The following is a 14,101-nucleotide window of genomic DNA, read 5'->3' as shown; positions in this document are numbered from 1 at the left end:
GAGGGTGGGATTCAAGCTTAATATTTTATGAACTTGATAGTGATCCTTTACCCCATAGCACATGTAATCAGTGGTTCGATCCCGGATGCATAAGATCGTCCACATCAATATTCGGTTGACGGTGATCGTGCTTTGGCGAGGTCAGGCTTAGGCTCTAGCTTTGAAGTCAGGGAACTCCCTTTGGCTGATCGCCTCCTTTCTATCAACGGAACCTACACACAGGTCGGAGTCGGGAGGGGGGTTCCCGACTTTGACTCCTCCGAAGATCTTGTTAGTATTGAGTGGAAAATTCATCACCCATGTTGTTGCACCCACGAGGGGTTTTATCCTTCCCTCTCAAGGGACCAATCGTACCTATCATATTTATGATTGTCGATGTTGTACTTGATCGGCGTCGTCTCGAATCTTGTAGAATGGTGTGGTACTCGATCGGTGTCGTCTTGATCTTTGTGGGATGGCGTTGTACTCGGTCGGCGCTGTACTCGATCGGCATTGATCCGGTCTGTACGGGCCGACGCTGTACTCGGTCGATGCCATTCGACTTTTGCCGAATCGACGTTGGTTGAGGGGTACAGTCTGACGTATTGACCTTGATGCTGATGTGGCCGTGAATAATGATAGGAGAACAGGTTATCAAAATATGTCTTATCAGAACTATTAAAGTTTTATCAGATAAAATAACCAATATCTTTGAAAGTTATAGTTACTAAGAAAACCTCGTCCATCGACACAGTGGAGCCTCATATTTTATATTTGATGGTGGGTGTCGTGTAAATATATTTTGATCCAGTAGGTAGGAATTAATTAGTCTGCTATACAATTAGTTATCCTACTTTCCTATATTTAAAACAATACTTTGCGATTATGATGGTGATTTGTTCATAAGATTCCATTAATCATTACTGGTAGGGTTTATAATGCTACACGTATATCCTACAATATGTATATATCCAAAGATTTTTTTTTCTTTTTTAATATTTTTAAATATTTTCTACTATGAGAAATAAAATTTGATGTCCCATTTTTTAATTAGTTTTTGTACATTATCTTACATGTATATGACCTCTATATTCATATATGTTTCAATTTTAAATTGAATTCACATATATCATTTCAAATAATTATGATATTCATAGGAAATCTATATTGAAATTTTTAATCTCTAATCGAGTATGAGAGATATGTAGAAAATATTTATTTATGTGAGATGGAAGAAGATCGACTAACATGGTAAGGATTGAGAGTTGGGACCCACAACCTAAAGCCTAATCTTTTATGTTGAATTGGTATTGTACTTGATGTATATTAATTCATTAATTTGAATTTTTTTGCTATTCACTCTTTAGACAATCAATAACCTACAGGAAAAAATAATAAATAAAGCAATAAAATTGTAGCAATATTCTTTTGGTAAGGATCGCTAGGTTTTTGGACGCACGGAGTAGGTGCAACCAGATGAGTGGAATAGATTCTAGGGGTCAAAACCACCTGTGGAGGAGCTAGTGGGTCACGCTTGAGCTGGTGGCGTGTTGCTCCCCGCTATCACGGGAGCATTGACGACACAATCAGTCAACCCACGAACTCCAATATCCCACCTCAACGTCAAAGGTTTGAATTTAGCTTTTCTTGAATTCTTGATTTATAGCATGAGCGTCGGGTAATGAGAATTATACTGGCATAGTTTCGTGTGGAAATGAGAGTTACATGGGGTACACTCTACAGTCTCTTTCTAGAAAATTATGTGTTTTTTATCGATACATTAAAACAATATTTTACTACCAATGAGGAATTATCAATATATAAGATCATAATCATTAATAAATAAAAATCCATATTATCAAAAGATTTTCTACATTTATTTATAGTATAAAATGAGATAATTGTCCACTTTTATATTTTTAAAGTAATAATAATAATATTATTAATAATATTAATAATAATAATATTATTATTATTATTATTCCGTTGATAAAATTTTCGATCTTGAAAAGTATTATGATCATCCAATAAGAAAATTTCAATTTATATAAATCAACAATTTGAACACCTTTTGTGACCGGGGTTGCCCCCTCCGGTGCAATCAAATGCCTCACTTTCGCGTTAGAGAAACTACAGTGATTCTTCACTGTGATTATAGTGAGTGGATCAACGTCATGAGCCATTTTATACACGCACAGTGTGGATTATGACAGGCAGTAAAGAGTGATTTGGCCGAAAAGACGGAAGGTGTGCAACTGCCGTTTTATTGCGTAACTGGAAGATACGTTCGAATTTTGTCCGGTGAACACATGGACTCGTGCATCTGTGGGCATACAGTCTCCTGGGAAATGACAATTCCAAAATCATGGTTTGGATCAGCTACCGTGGAGTGCCAGTGGCTTTCGTCCCTCTGCGGTCACTCATTTTTTCCTTTCTTTTTCCTCCGGTGGTGAAACCTCGTAAGACATGCGTATTCTTAGCAAAGAAACCATCCCCAGGCCCAAGAAGATCAACTCTCACAGACGACGAGGTTGACAGTGCTTTGACACTTGCATCCCATTGTGTGTCAATAGCGAGATGAACCTCGGGATTTGAAGTTGAAAGAAGCTGCAACGCTTTGCAGTTTGACAACATTGCGTGGCCCTCGCGTCCGTTCCTGCTGAGATCACCTGGTTTGATGACTGGCCCAGCAGCCGTCCTTGCTTTCTCCTCTTCTCAAGGGGAAAGCAATGGATGGATTAAATTTCTTGGTCATTCCTCAGGTGATTTCTGTTTCTTCATTTCTATTTTTTTTATTCCCCAGGGCCTCCATTCTGAAACGCTCCAAATAAAAAAAGTATCTAACTGGTGATACCTGGCTCTCCGTGGTACACCCACACGTCAGTTGCATGTTTACAGTGTTTTGTTGTAGTGGAGGACCAAACGTCCCTCCAACAATTGCATTCTTGTTCTATTTAGGTTTAACAAAAGTGCTACAAAATGCTTGGGTTGTTAGTTTCATTGTGAAAGGAGAAAACGTTTAGGAGATGTGATGGTCTCATGATTGTCAGATTCATATGCCCCTTGATACTCTAGTAGCAGTTGGGATTATTTTGAGCCTGAGTCACCATAAGTAGTGTTGATCACCGACAAGCAGCATGAGTGGAAGGTTGCGGGCGGCCACTTCTTACTTGTTCCTCTCCAACTATGTACAAGAGTTGGGAAAAGTAGGTTGATAAATATATAGGAGCTTCATAAACTAAGGCTAAAGCAACTAAAAGGTGTCAACTTTAGATAGATAGCAGAAGCTTATGAATCGAAGAGATAAGTTAGAAATTTACCTGCTCAAGACAATAATTTAAGAAAGGTTTGTGGGTGTCGAAGGTTAGGTGAGAGAGAAACATTAACTCCTTTTCTTGTAGTTATGTTCCTGTGGAGGTGCTGGTGCATGAGGGTGCGTGCGCACAAGCTTCTGTTTGCTTTTGTAATTTGTTTATGTAGTGGCAGGTTCGTGCATCATCTTGTTCGTCACTCTCCATGGTCTTGTGGCCGGAAAAATGGCAGAGCATTTGTCTTTTGTTCTGTGTGCAACGCCAACTCAATACTAGTAGAAAATGTGCTGTTCTGAGCCTAAGTACTTTTGCTGGAATCTGGAGCTCCTGGTTTAATGCCTGCTTACCTCGATAGTGTAGGTAGAAAGATGAAGGTGGGCAGGCATTAGATATCCATACTGAGAGATGGCACCAATTGAGAAAAATGGACCGGAAATAATAGGAAATGGAACTGGAAATAAGGTTTGAATAGTGTTTAGGGACGATAAAGAAGAGTTAAAATGCTGTCGACATTGCCACAGTAGACGGAGACAAAACCTGGAAGATCATCTTCTGGTACATTGTCACAATGTTGTGAGTAGAAAAGGGCCGTGGATCGGTTCCCTACGGGAGAAAGCGAGGGGAGTTGCAACCAGAGGTGTGTTTGTCAAGGTGGGTACAAAGGCCATTAATGTGCTGGTGGATACGTCCGCAAGAGGGACATATAGCGAGGATAGATGTAGCAATAAACTGATAAAAAAGAGAGACGAAATATGCTGCTATCTTAGCACGTAGCTACTGCTGTTCATGTCCAGACAGCGATACCAGCTTTATCTCGTCGCCAAAGGAGTTGGGTCCACTTTAAGGATCGAGACAATGGGATTGGCTTGCTGCACATATAAGCCAAACACCATACTTGTGATTTCCATATCTTCCTGTGGATGAGTCAGGCTATCATTCCTTGAACGCTCTAATCAGGCAATCTCATGGCCAAAATGCTGTAACATTCACATTGGCTAGCGATTAGCATCATACCCCCATCATATCTAAAGTTATTTATTTTTAAAAAATAAGAATCATAAACTAGGATTATAATGCTTATAACAAGATAATTTTTATTATATATGTATATATATGATTTTTAAAAATACTCATATGTGTGAAACGAAGGACATGGATCAAGAGAATAGTGTCACATCTTTAAGGATTAAGAGTGAGATTTTATATATTAAATATAGCTCATAACCTAATAGGCTTAAGGTTTTTAGGTGTCAGAATATATATATATATATATATATATATATATATATATATATATATATATATATCAAAAAGAGAAATTCTTATTCTCTTTTATAAATTTAAGCAACATGACACTGAGGTAGGTTTTGATGCTCACACGAAAAGTTAATTCTCTATCTTTATCTATTTCAAACAAAATTTGTTCATCATAAAAAAAATTATATCATCTCACAATTACACGCATTAAAATTGTTAATAAGCATTTCAAAATTATTTTTAAGATACTAGTGAAATTTTCTCTTGTAATTTTTAATATTATTTCAAAATAATTCGCTATCTTTAGAAGCATTTCCTGTGTAATTTTTTCCTTAAGCATCGTTGCTTCATTTGATCAATATTTCAATTTAAATTGCATCATCTATTTCTGGAGGTAGAATTGATTTTTATATGAAGATAATCGTAGATATTTGCTTTTTCATTTGATGGTTATACGCATAGAGTCTGATAGTACATTGGTAATAATATTTGGTTGCGAAGTACTCTTTCTTTTTCAATTTGCTTCATGTGATTTTAGGTAGAAATAAGTTGGTTCTTTAGCTCTTTCAATTATTTATAATGAAAATTCAGTTTTAGGTCCATAGCTTTTACTTCCATAGAATTAGCCACCTGTGGTAGAAGCGGTGACGTACAAGACTCGATGAACGGGAGATGGGTTGCATTAGCCACCTATAATAGCACCCGACGACTGTGAGTCACGTCGATAGCATTCGGTGCTCCATCCATATACGTTGAATGTAGCATAGAAAGATGGGCAGAGGCTGCTCTTGCAGAAAAGGAATCTCCTACTAATTGGGGGGGTGGGGGATCACATTAATCGTGCTTACCACAACGATGTAGTAGCGTCTGCTGGGCGGAAGGGTTGCTCACGATACTGTTTCCCTTTGGAAGGTTATGGCCGAGGAGGACCACCGAGAGCGATAGCTTCAGGTGCGACTCACACCGCATCGCTAGGGGACGAGCACGCCTTTGTCCTCGGCTGCAGTCCCCGGACAAAGACGTTGCACCGGAGAGGCAAAAGTTGTATCCGACTCTCTCTCTCTCTCTCTCTCCGTTGTCTCCATTTCAATTCCCGATCTTAAAACGGAAAACCATCGGAACGGTTTTCCCTTCTCCCACGTGCTCCCACTCCCCCACCATCTCTCTGGCGGAGCCTTTGGTGGTGGCGCTTTCAAGCTTTGCCTTCCCCGACAATCCAGACTCTTCACTCTCCAATCGCAGTCCTTTTCCTTCTACCGATTGTGCTGGTGGAGATGATACACAACAGAAGGAAGTTCGATGGACGGATGGATGGCAAGAAGCAAAGCAATGGATTGTACACACACACACACAGCAATAAACAAAACAGAGGAAGCTCGGGGAGGGGTCCCTGCGCTTCCCTGGACATAATAATACATCAACCCCTCTCCCCAGTGGGGTGGGAAGGGGGGAATTATTGTACATAGCGGTATCACTACCTATCTGCACTCTGAACAGGAAAGAAGGAAAGAAAGAACTGCGGAAAGAATAACGGAGACCAGCTGAGCTCGGCAGCACGCCTATCTACAGCCCCAAGAGCTACGAGCTGGACTCTCCCCTGTACTCTCTCTCTCTCTCTCGCTCTCTCTCACTCTCCTATTTATCTATCTATCTTTAACTGTAAAAATAGCCGACGTAACCAAAAGGAGAGGGGTAAAGCGACAAAAAACAAAAAAAAGAAAAACAGGGAAGGAACAACATGAACGGAAGCGGGGAGACTCCGGGGTCCTCTGCAGGCATCCCTCTGGTATAATCTCCCCCGGCCAGTATCCAAGGATCACCGTCCTGTATGTCATGCCTGTGATTCCAAGTCCCTTGAGGCGATGAATGTACCGTGGAAGCCGTAGGGCACACGCGACGGCAGCTTCACCGCGGCCTCCAGCTGCATGTCTGCGGCGTTCACGATCAGTAGCTCTGACTCTGATGTGTTCTCGTTGTGCATGAAGGAGAGCACGTAGCCGTCGTCCTCCCTCGACGACTTGGGGTACCTCGGCACGAAGTACGGCTCGCCGCCGTACTTGCCGTCGCCGAAGATGAACTTGCTCACCGCTCCAGTGCAGAGATCGACCTTGGCGAAGCCGGACACCTTCGGCCATGGCTCCGCGATGGCCAGGTAGGCGTACCGGGTCTTCCTCCCCAACATGTTCCGGTTCACCATCCCCGCCTCCAGGTTCAATTGGTCGGCGGGGGAGAGAATGGGGCGGCGCGTCGACTTGCCGGTGTTGAGGTCGAGCCGGATTTCGGAGAGGACGCTCTTGAGGCTCTCCTCGCATTCGTTGAACACCGAGTCCGGCGGCGTCATGCAGGAGCCTATCACCACCACCTCCCCGGTGGCGGGCTCCTCCCACGCGTTCCACAGGTGGAAGCAGAAGCAGTCAGGGACGTCGACCCACCGCATCTCGGAGGCGTCGGCGGCGTACTTGGGCAGGACGCCGAAGCGGGCGGTCTTGGTCCGGTCATAGATGACCGGGGAGCCGCCGCGGATCATCTCCTGCAATTTGAACACCACTTGCTGGTCCGGCACCACGACGTAGTTCTCGGTGATGGCGAAGTCGTGCATCATGGTGGGCTGGTCTAGGGGAATATCCACGTCAGGGGACTTGTTGCCGTCGGGAGAGAAGTAGAAGTACTTGAGGTATGGCTTCTTGATGACGTCGTAGCTGAGCGCGAAGAGCTCACGCGAGGAGGGATCCAGCTTGGGGTGCGCAATCATGGAGGAGCGGAGCTGGCCGTGGAAGTCGTACCGCTCCACGGTCTCCAGGTCGCCCGAGGGAGTGACCCGGACGTGGTACGGGATGTCGTCCTCTGACATGGCGAGGAGGCGGTCGTTGAAGTAGATGAGGCCGGCGTTGGCGACGCCCATCCCGTGGCCGCCGTCCACAAGGCCGAAGAGGCTCCGCGCGTAGAAGAGCAGCAGTCGCGCGACGCCCGAGTGGCCGTGTAGCTCGCCAATTGCCTTGGGAAACACAGGCTTCCCGATGGCGCGCTCCTGCCGCAGGCGCTCCGTCTCGGTGTAGCGGCAAGCGTAGGCGGCGGCGCCGTTGCGGAGGTGGACAGCGTGCACCATGCCGTCGCCGTCGAAAAAGTGGTGTCCGGCGACGGGCTCAAACAGAGGATTGGCTCCGTTGCGGACGTAGACCCCGTTGATAAAGGGTGGGATGCGGCCCTCGACGGGGAGGTTGTGGCAGGGAGCCTGCTCGCCCACGGGAGCGAAATTGCCGGCAATCTGTACGGCGGGATCGGCGGTCTTGGGCAGGGGGTGTGGTCGCTCCAGCACTTTCGATATGAAAACCTCCTCGATCGCGTCCAGCGCGGTCGCAGCGCACCGCTGGAACAAATTCCATTCCGGCCTCGCGCTGCTGTCATCGCTGCTTTGCGGCTTGCTAGCCGGCTTGGCGATGGTCGTCGTCGCCTCCTTGGGATAAGGTGCCGGGTAGTAGGCTGGGCTGGTGCTGGAGTTCAAAGCGAGGAGGGATTTGGGGGAGGCGGAACAGCGTCTTCTGGGGGCGGTGGTGGAAGATGCCTGCTTTCTGTGTAGCATAATGGATTGGGCACGCTGCAGTGCATTAAATTGGTGGGGCTTGGAGATCGGACTGGCTGCGGATCGCACATCAGGGGAAGTCATGGCGCTGGCGGCAGAGGCCATGATGTTCTTCTTCTAATTATCGGACTTGGCTATGATAGCCGATGGGTGGGGAGGTGCTTTCTTGCTCTCCTCTTCTCACCGAAGAAGCTGGGAGAGCCGGGGAAGGGGTGGTGGTTTGATTTGAAATGTTGGGAACCGGAGACTTGGCGAGGGAGATGAGAGGCGAGAATTCCTATTTATAGAGTCGGGGAAGAAGGGAAGGGGGCGAGGGAGGGGATTCGATGAGCGGAGCTCTCCACCTCACCTCGACGCCTTGCAGAAGCCCACGTGGTGGATTGTAAAATCCCGAGTCAATAAGAATTCGGTCAGCTATTTCATATCATGGTGGTTTTGTTGGTCGGTTGGGAATCAATCTTTCCACACCGCGGTCTCCACCGAAACACTGTACGCCCGCAGCACGTGGTAACCATGGATTGGTCCACCCGGTCCACCGATCAAAGCGAGAAAGAGGAAGGAAGATGAACCGTGGGGAGGTGATAGGCTCGACCGGGTGACACCCCGATACATGGTGGGCTCAGGTGTGTGTCTGTGCTGAACTGGTCCTCCCCTCACTCTTCCCTGTTGTGCCTTTCGCTCGCTCTCCCCACCACCACGGTGGCCACCGTCATCGCCCTACTTTCCCCCTACATGCCAATTTACACGACAAACCTCATCATCATATGTATTGCGGTCCGATCAATTACTTCCGTCTCGCGATTTCGTCTTAGCCCGTCCGTCGATAAGAGTCACCTCGCGAAGCAAATCACCAATGTGGATCGCCCACATTGGTCACGTTTCGTGGGTTTGTTTCTTTAATTGCTCCTGCTTTCGGTAATGTTTTCAAAGTTGGTGACGGCAGTCTTATCTGCCACGCCGCCGCTCCTAATTCGCGTACCCGTAGATCATTCCAGTAATCGTCGACTGTAACTAGAAAAAGTGATGGTGGGCACGAGATGAGCCCAAACCTTCGATCTAGTATTAGGTCATATGAGGTTGTTAGATCAGCTTCTTTAATTGGAATTTGTTTAGATCGTACGACAACGTTTAGCTCGGACGTCATGAGGTCGCCGGTCAAAAGAGCTTCTCGCAGGGAAAAAGAAAGGGTAAAAGAAGAGGAAAGGACACCTCACGACACTCGCGGTGGATTATAATACGTCGCGTTTACGGTGAGGTGGCTTCTTGTGATCGCCATCTCGTTAATCAATTCTATCGATTGAGGTTAAGCTTTTGTGACTCCGACTCTCACCACAGATGCCTGTCGGGTATCAGTCGGGACTTGACCTGTCATCCGGTGGTGATTACAACTATTTGGCAGGCCTTCGATCTTCCTACATCGAGCACTTTTACAGATTCATCCATTGTAGGGACCAGCACAGCAGGGTCTCCAAGATATCTGTGAATGTGAGGTTCACACTTGGGTCCTTCGCATGTTGATAAGATAATGAAACTTCCACTTGACTTAGGTCAAATGTCGGGGGGAGGGGGAAGAAGGACGAGGATTGATCCTTCGCTTGGTAGAACCTCGACCTCCCGTCTCCTCTTTTGTGACGGCACCGCCCACGCAGTGTCCGAGTCAGCTCCGTGTTCTCCCCAGTCTTCATCAAATCTCCCCTGCCAAAGGATTCGGACAAAGCCTTTACGTGTGCTTCTCTGTGTCTGCACTAAAGTGAGTGTGTGTGAGAGAGAAAGAGAGATAAAGGTTGGAGGCTAAAAGATAATACTCAAAAAGGGGTCCCAACTTCCAATCATTAGCTAACACACACTAATCAACAGAGCCCAAGTTTTTGCTCTCATCTCATGGCTGACTGCCGACAGCATCCGTCGCTGACGAATTAAGAATCCATTATCGTCTATCTATTTATCTATCTTCTGGTCTTTTGAACTGCCGTCAGATCGTGCATTCTCTCGAATCAATCCACGTGCGGTGATCTCCTCCATTATTTCCCATTTAGCTCGACATTTAGGTAGGCAGGCAGATAGTGCGTGCATTCTTCTATGACGAACCCCATGTTGGTCACTTGCCATATTTCTATTGGCTCCATCCTTAGATTTCCCTTTTCTGGCCCGTAAAAGTTTGAAGTCCGCATGCCTTCTTAAACCTTCCTTCATGTGGCCTTACTTGTTAATTAACTCACGATCAACTTGCACCACTGTGATCTCCGATGCTCCGTCTAATGGCGTAACTTGAATTAATTGAAGGTCCCATGCATTTCTTTTTTCCTTCGTCTTAAGTTAAGGCTAGAGGGAAAGAGACGAGAGTGAGTTCAAATTTCAGGTACGACCTCCACCGTGCCTCCAAATCCATGGGCGGAATCCAGCGGGAGGCCCTCGCTCGCTCGAGGTCAATTTAAGACCACGTGGCGACACAGGAATGTGGGCTTACCATGGGTCCCGGCCACGCACGTTGAACCACGTTCCTGGCGAAACGGCCGGGCGGGTCTGGCGAGCGGGCGGCCGGGCGGTCCAGCGGCCGCTCGGGCGGGTCATAATGACGCCTGGGCAGCCGCGCACATGCGCATCTGCGAAAGCAGGAACCCGCAACATGGCCAACCATTAACTCAACGTGGTCAAGCTCGGGGCATTGACCCCATGCCCCACCTCAGTGGACCGATATGGAGGTGCTGCCCCACCCCATCCCGGAGAATATTCCCCCCATCAACGAACTTTAAACTGCCACAGGATTAATCAACCGTCGTCTCCTCTTGTGTTTCTTATTTCTATAGCAGCAGCTGAATCAAACAAGCCTGCCTGCATGCATGCAGGTTTGATTGGTTAGGTTAGTGTCAGAGTTAATACAAAAGGGTGGTCGCAATAAATTGCGTATCCGACGCCGTCCATGTGCCGCGAATGTCAGGGACCGCCACGATCCTCAGGTGACCGCCTTCCCCATCGTCGTCGCCGCTGCACATGGCGGCACATGCCGGTGGAACGTCGGTCTCGAGGGAGGGGTAGATGTTGGGGGATCGATCTATTATTCAAACCCAAAACCACCTGCTTAATCTCCTCGTCTTCCGCGATCTACTGCGGAAGCCTCACCTTGACAAACCGCATGCTGCCGCTTGACCTTTCACCTACCCCCCATCATTGAGCCACAGCCTCCCTCACACCACCCCGGTGGAGGGAGGAATATTGCATGAGGGAAGGCCTTCTTCGCCTGAGGCCCACCGGCACACACTGCTCAGTGTCACGTCGGCTTGTTCATTATGTGCCCACACCCAACCCCCACCCCCACCCCCACCCCCGCCGCCCGTCCCCCTCCCCACCCCCTCTCCCTTCCTAAAGAAATGATGATTCCTTCATCAACCACCCGAAAAAACTACCAACTGCAAATGTGCCCACCAATCTCATGCTCATTTTAATAGTACGCTGCATTCGAGAACAATATCGAGGACAGGGATTAACAAGAGAGATACACGCAACAGGACAAGAGCGATGCAGGCAAGTTGGACACTGAGATCCCTCATCATATTAATTCGCCTCCCCTCTTAAAACAATCGATGGACATGGACATGGACATGCACAAGTTGCTTAGGAGGATGCCAATCATTGAATGAAGGATTGGAACATGGGGTTGGGCTCCTCTTCTCGATGCGCAGCGGTGTGGTGTGGTGTGGTGTGGTGTGGTGTGGAGTGCAGTGGCTCCCGCCGTATACATTGCCTGGGCGGCCCCGGCCACGGGCGATCCGCGCTAGGAAGTCACATGGAAGGTTGAGGCCGAAACCAGTGAGTGGGAGACACATGGTCGGTCCCTCATCAACACCATCGTACGTTTTTAACTTCCTTTTGGTCTTGATAGGATTCCTCCATCCATTATTAATTGACTTCACATATATCGTAAGGTAACTCCATACCACTGCTCAAAACACTCTCCATCAGTGCGTTGCCCACCACCTTCTCTACATCCCCCGCCTCTTCCTGGTTCATCCATCAATGATCATCTCCTTTTTGACATGACAAGAGGAACTGTTAAGTCAAAGCATCTGACACCAACCTCATGCAATGTTCGCTTGGACCGACGACTCCTCTCTGCTTGAGTTCTAACATTCCAATGCTGGAAATTAACCCAATAAGTTTAGAGGCGAGAAATGTGCAGGCAATGGTGAGAGAGAGAGAGAGAAAGAGAGAGAGAGACGTGAGGGACTCCGCCACTGCCTCGGCGGAAACCTCACCACTTTGACCCCATCATGTCCGATTGCTTTTCCATCGGTGACCGAATGAATACATAAGGGAAAGGTTGTTTGACTCGCAGTAGCACCAGAATTAAAATATGTGGGTTTGGCATCATCGTCATCACCAAGTCAATGAGGAGATATTTCTTCGTGATCATTGACGGATCGCTGTTCCAATACTCACCTAACGAGTCCATCGTTGTGTGCATGCACGCATTAGTGATATCACCCTACAATCGTCGGGCCATTGACTAGACCCAAAAGTCTCTTACTTATGCATCAATGCGCACCAAAGTCCATTCGAAGATGTCTTGGCATGCAAAACCTACAGTTGATTGATGCATGCAACTGAAGTTGATGATTTTAATGCTCGTAGAAGAGGTGGCTACGGCAATTTAATGTGCACGTTGTCGTGTCATATGGCCATGGTCCCACACACTCATGTGCTCAACGTGCATAACGTGACATGTCCATTGCTTGGTCCCTCGCTATTGTTAAGATCCTGACAGACAGACAGACACTGGTTAGTTCTACCAAGTTTGCATGATTGTCCATTCATATTAACTCTATTTAGCCGTCAGACAATGTTGCACTGTAGTTATGGCCACAAGTGAACTGATAGTGAGTGACTCCCAAGTTAGTAATCAACTTGTACATGGAGATATGTTGCATTATTAGTAGTAAATCATTGGAATTGTCGGGTTTAGGTTACATCAGTGGAACTCCACTGAGCTCATGGTTCTTATGAGAAACTTGAAGCTTCCTCCATGTGATCGAGTCCCATAAGTTAGGTTATCCTCGGTGGTGTTCTTGCCTTTAGTCATGGTATGCTGATTGGTTGCATAGTTTGGTTGGGTAGAGTAAAATGTGCACGTCATGAATTGCTCATGGAATCTATCACTTCCTGCATGTCTTTCTCGCGTTAATCTTTTAAGAATGTAGATCGAGTTTCTTGTGTCGTGGAACTCTGGAGATATGTGCCTTTTCTGTGTCATCCACATGTTAATTATCTGCAAATATCAATCTCAGGTTAGGTTAGGTTAGGTTAGGTTAGATTTGAATATTAGGCAGAATCGGCTGGCTACAATTTTCATATCGATTCAACATGAAAACAACTTATTATATAAGATTTGATGTGATTTATATTCTTAGTATTTCTCATGGCATTTACTATTCATGTTGATCGACAACGAGGCACATGATAACCTGCACCACTGCTGCTCCTCCACATTCCACAACGTGCCTCACACTTGCACCCCTTCCCTTCCCTTCCCTTCCCTTCCCTCCCCCCACACATTATTAATGCATCATCATATGTCCTCCCCAAACTTTATCTTATCCATGGCGTAAAATATAACCCCCCCCCCCCCCCCCCATGGACTCTGCTTCAGTGGTGCATTTAGAGAGCTCAGCAACGCAAGACCGCAGTCAAACAGTAGACTTGCATGAAAAGAACTTTGTATTAACTATGAGCGGAGAGTAGTTAGGGTAGAAGAGAGACATCAAATGCTGAGGGAGAGGAGCAAGAGATTTATGTGTCCTTTCAAAAGCGGCTAAAAGATGAGCATTTTTATTAGGACTAATTATAGATTAGATCTGGTAACGAAATCTTTACACTTTCACAAGTTATATTGAGATCTTTATATTAATGAAAATATTGTATGTATTAAATGATAAATCAAAGTGAGACAGAGTCAATACACGATCAATGATAAATCATA

At 46.5% G+C, this 14,101-nt stretch overlaps 1 protein-coding gene across 1 annotated transcript; it reads right to left on the bottom strand.

Moving 5' to 3' along the window:
• Window positions 1–5,904: 5,904 nt before the first annotated feature.
• On the bottom strand, window positions 5,905–8,545 carry LOC103983524 (9-cis-epoxycarotenoid dioxygenase, chloroplastic). The gene has a single exon (XM_009400738.3). It carries the CDS (start codon window positions 8,230–8,232, stop codon window positions 6,379–6,381), a length of 1,854 nt encoding a protein of 617 aa, XP_009399013.2. The 5' UTR covers window positions 8,233–8,545; the 3' UTR covers window positions 5,905–6,378.
• Between the last annotated feature and the right edge of the window lie 5,556 nt (window positions 8,546–14,101).

Source organism: Musa acuminata, chromosome BXJ1-5 (genome assembly GCF_036884655.1).
Source record: "Musa acuminata AAA Group cultivar baxijiao chromosome BXJ1-5, Cavendish_Baxijiao_AAA, whole genome shotgun sequence".
Taxonomy (NCBI): domain Eukaryota; kingdom Viridiplantae; phylum Streptophyta; class Magnoliopsida; order Zingiberales; family Musaceae; genus Musa; species Musa acuminata.
The sequence above is the reverse complement of the archived record's forward strand: the minus strand, read 5'-3'. Positions and strand labels throughout refer to the sequence as shown.

Bases quoted from the DNA above. Each gene is read 5' to 3' on its own strand.
- LOC103983524 (XM_009400738.3), bottom strand. From the start codon at position 8,232: ATGGCCTCTGCCGCCAGCGCCATGACTTCCCCTGATGTGCGATCCGCA.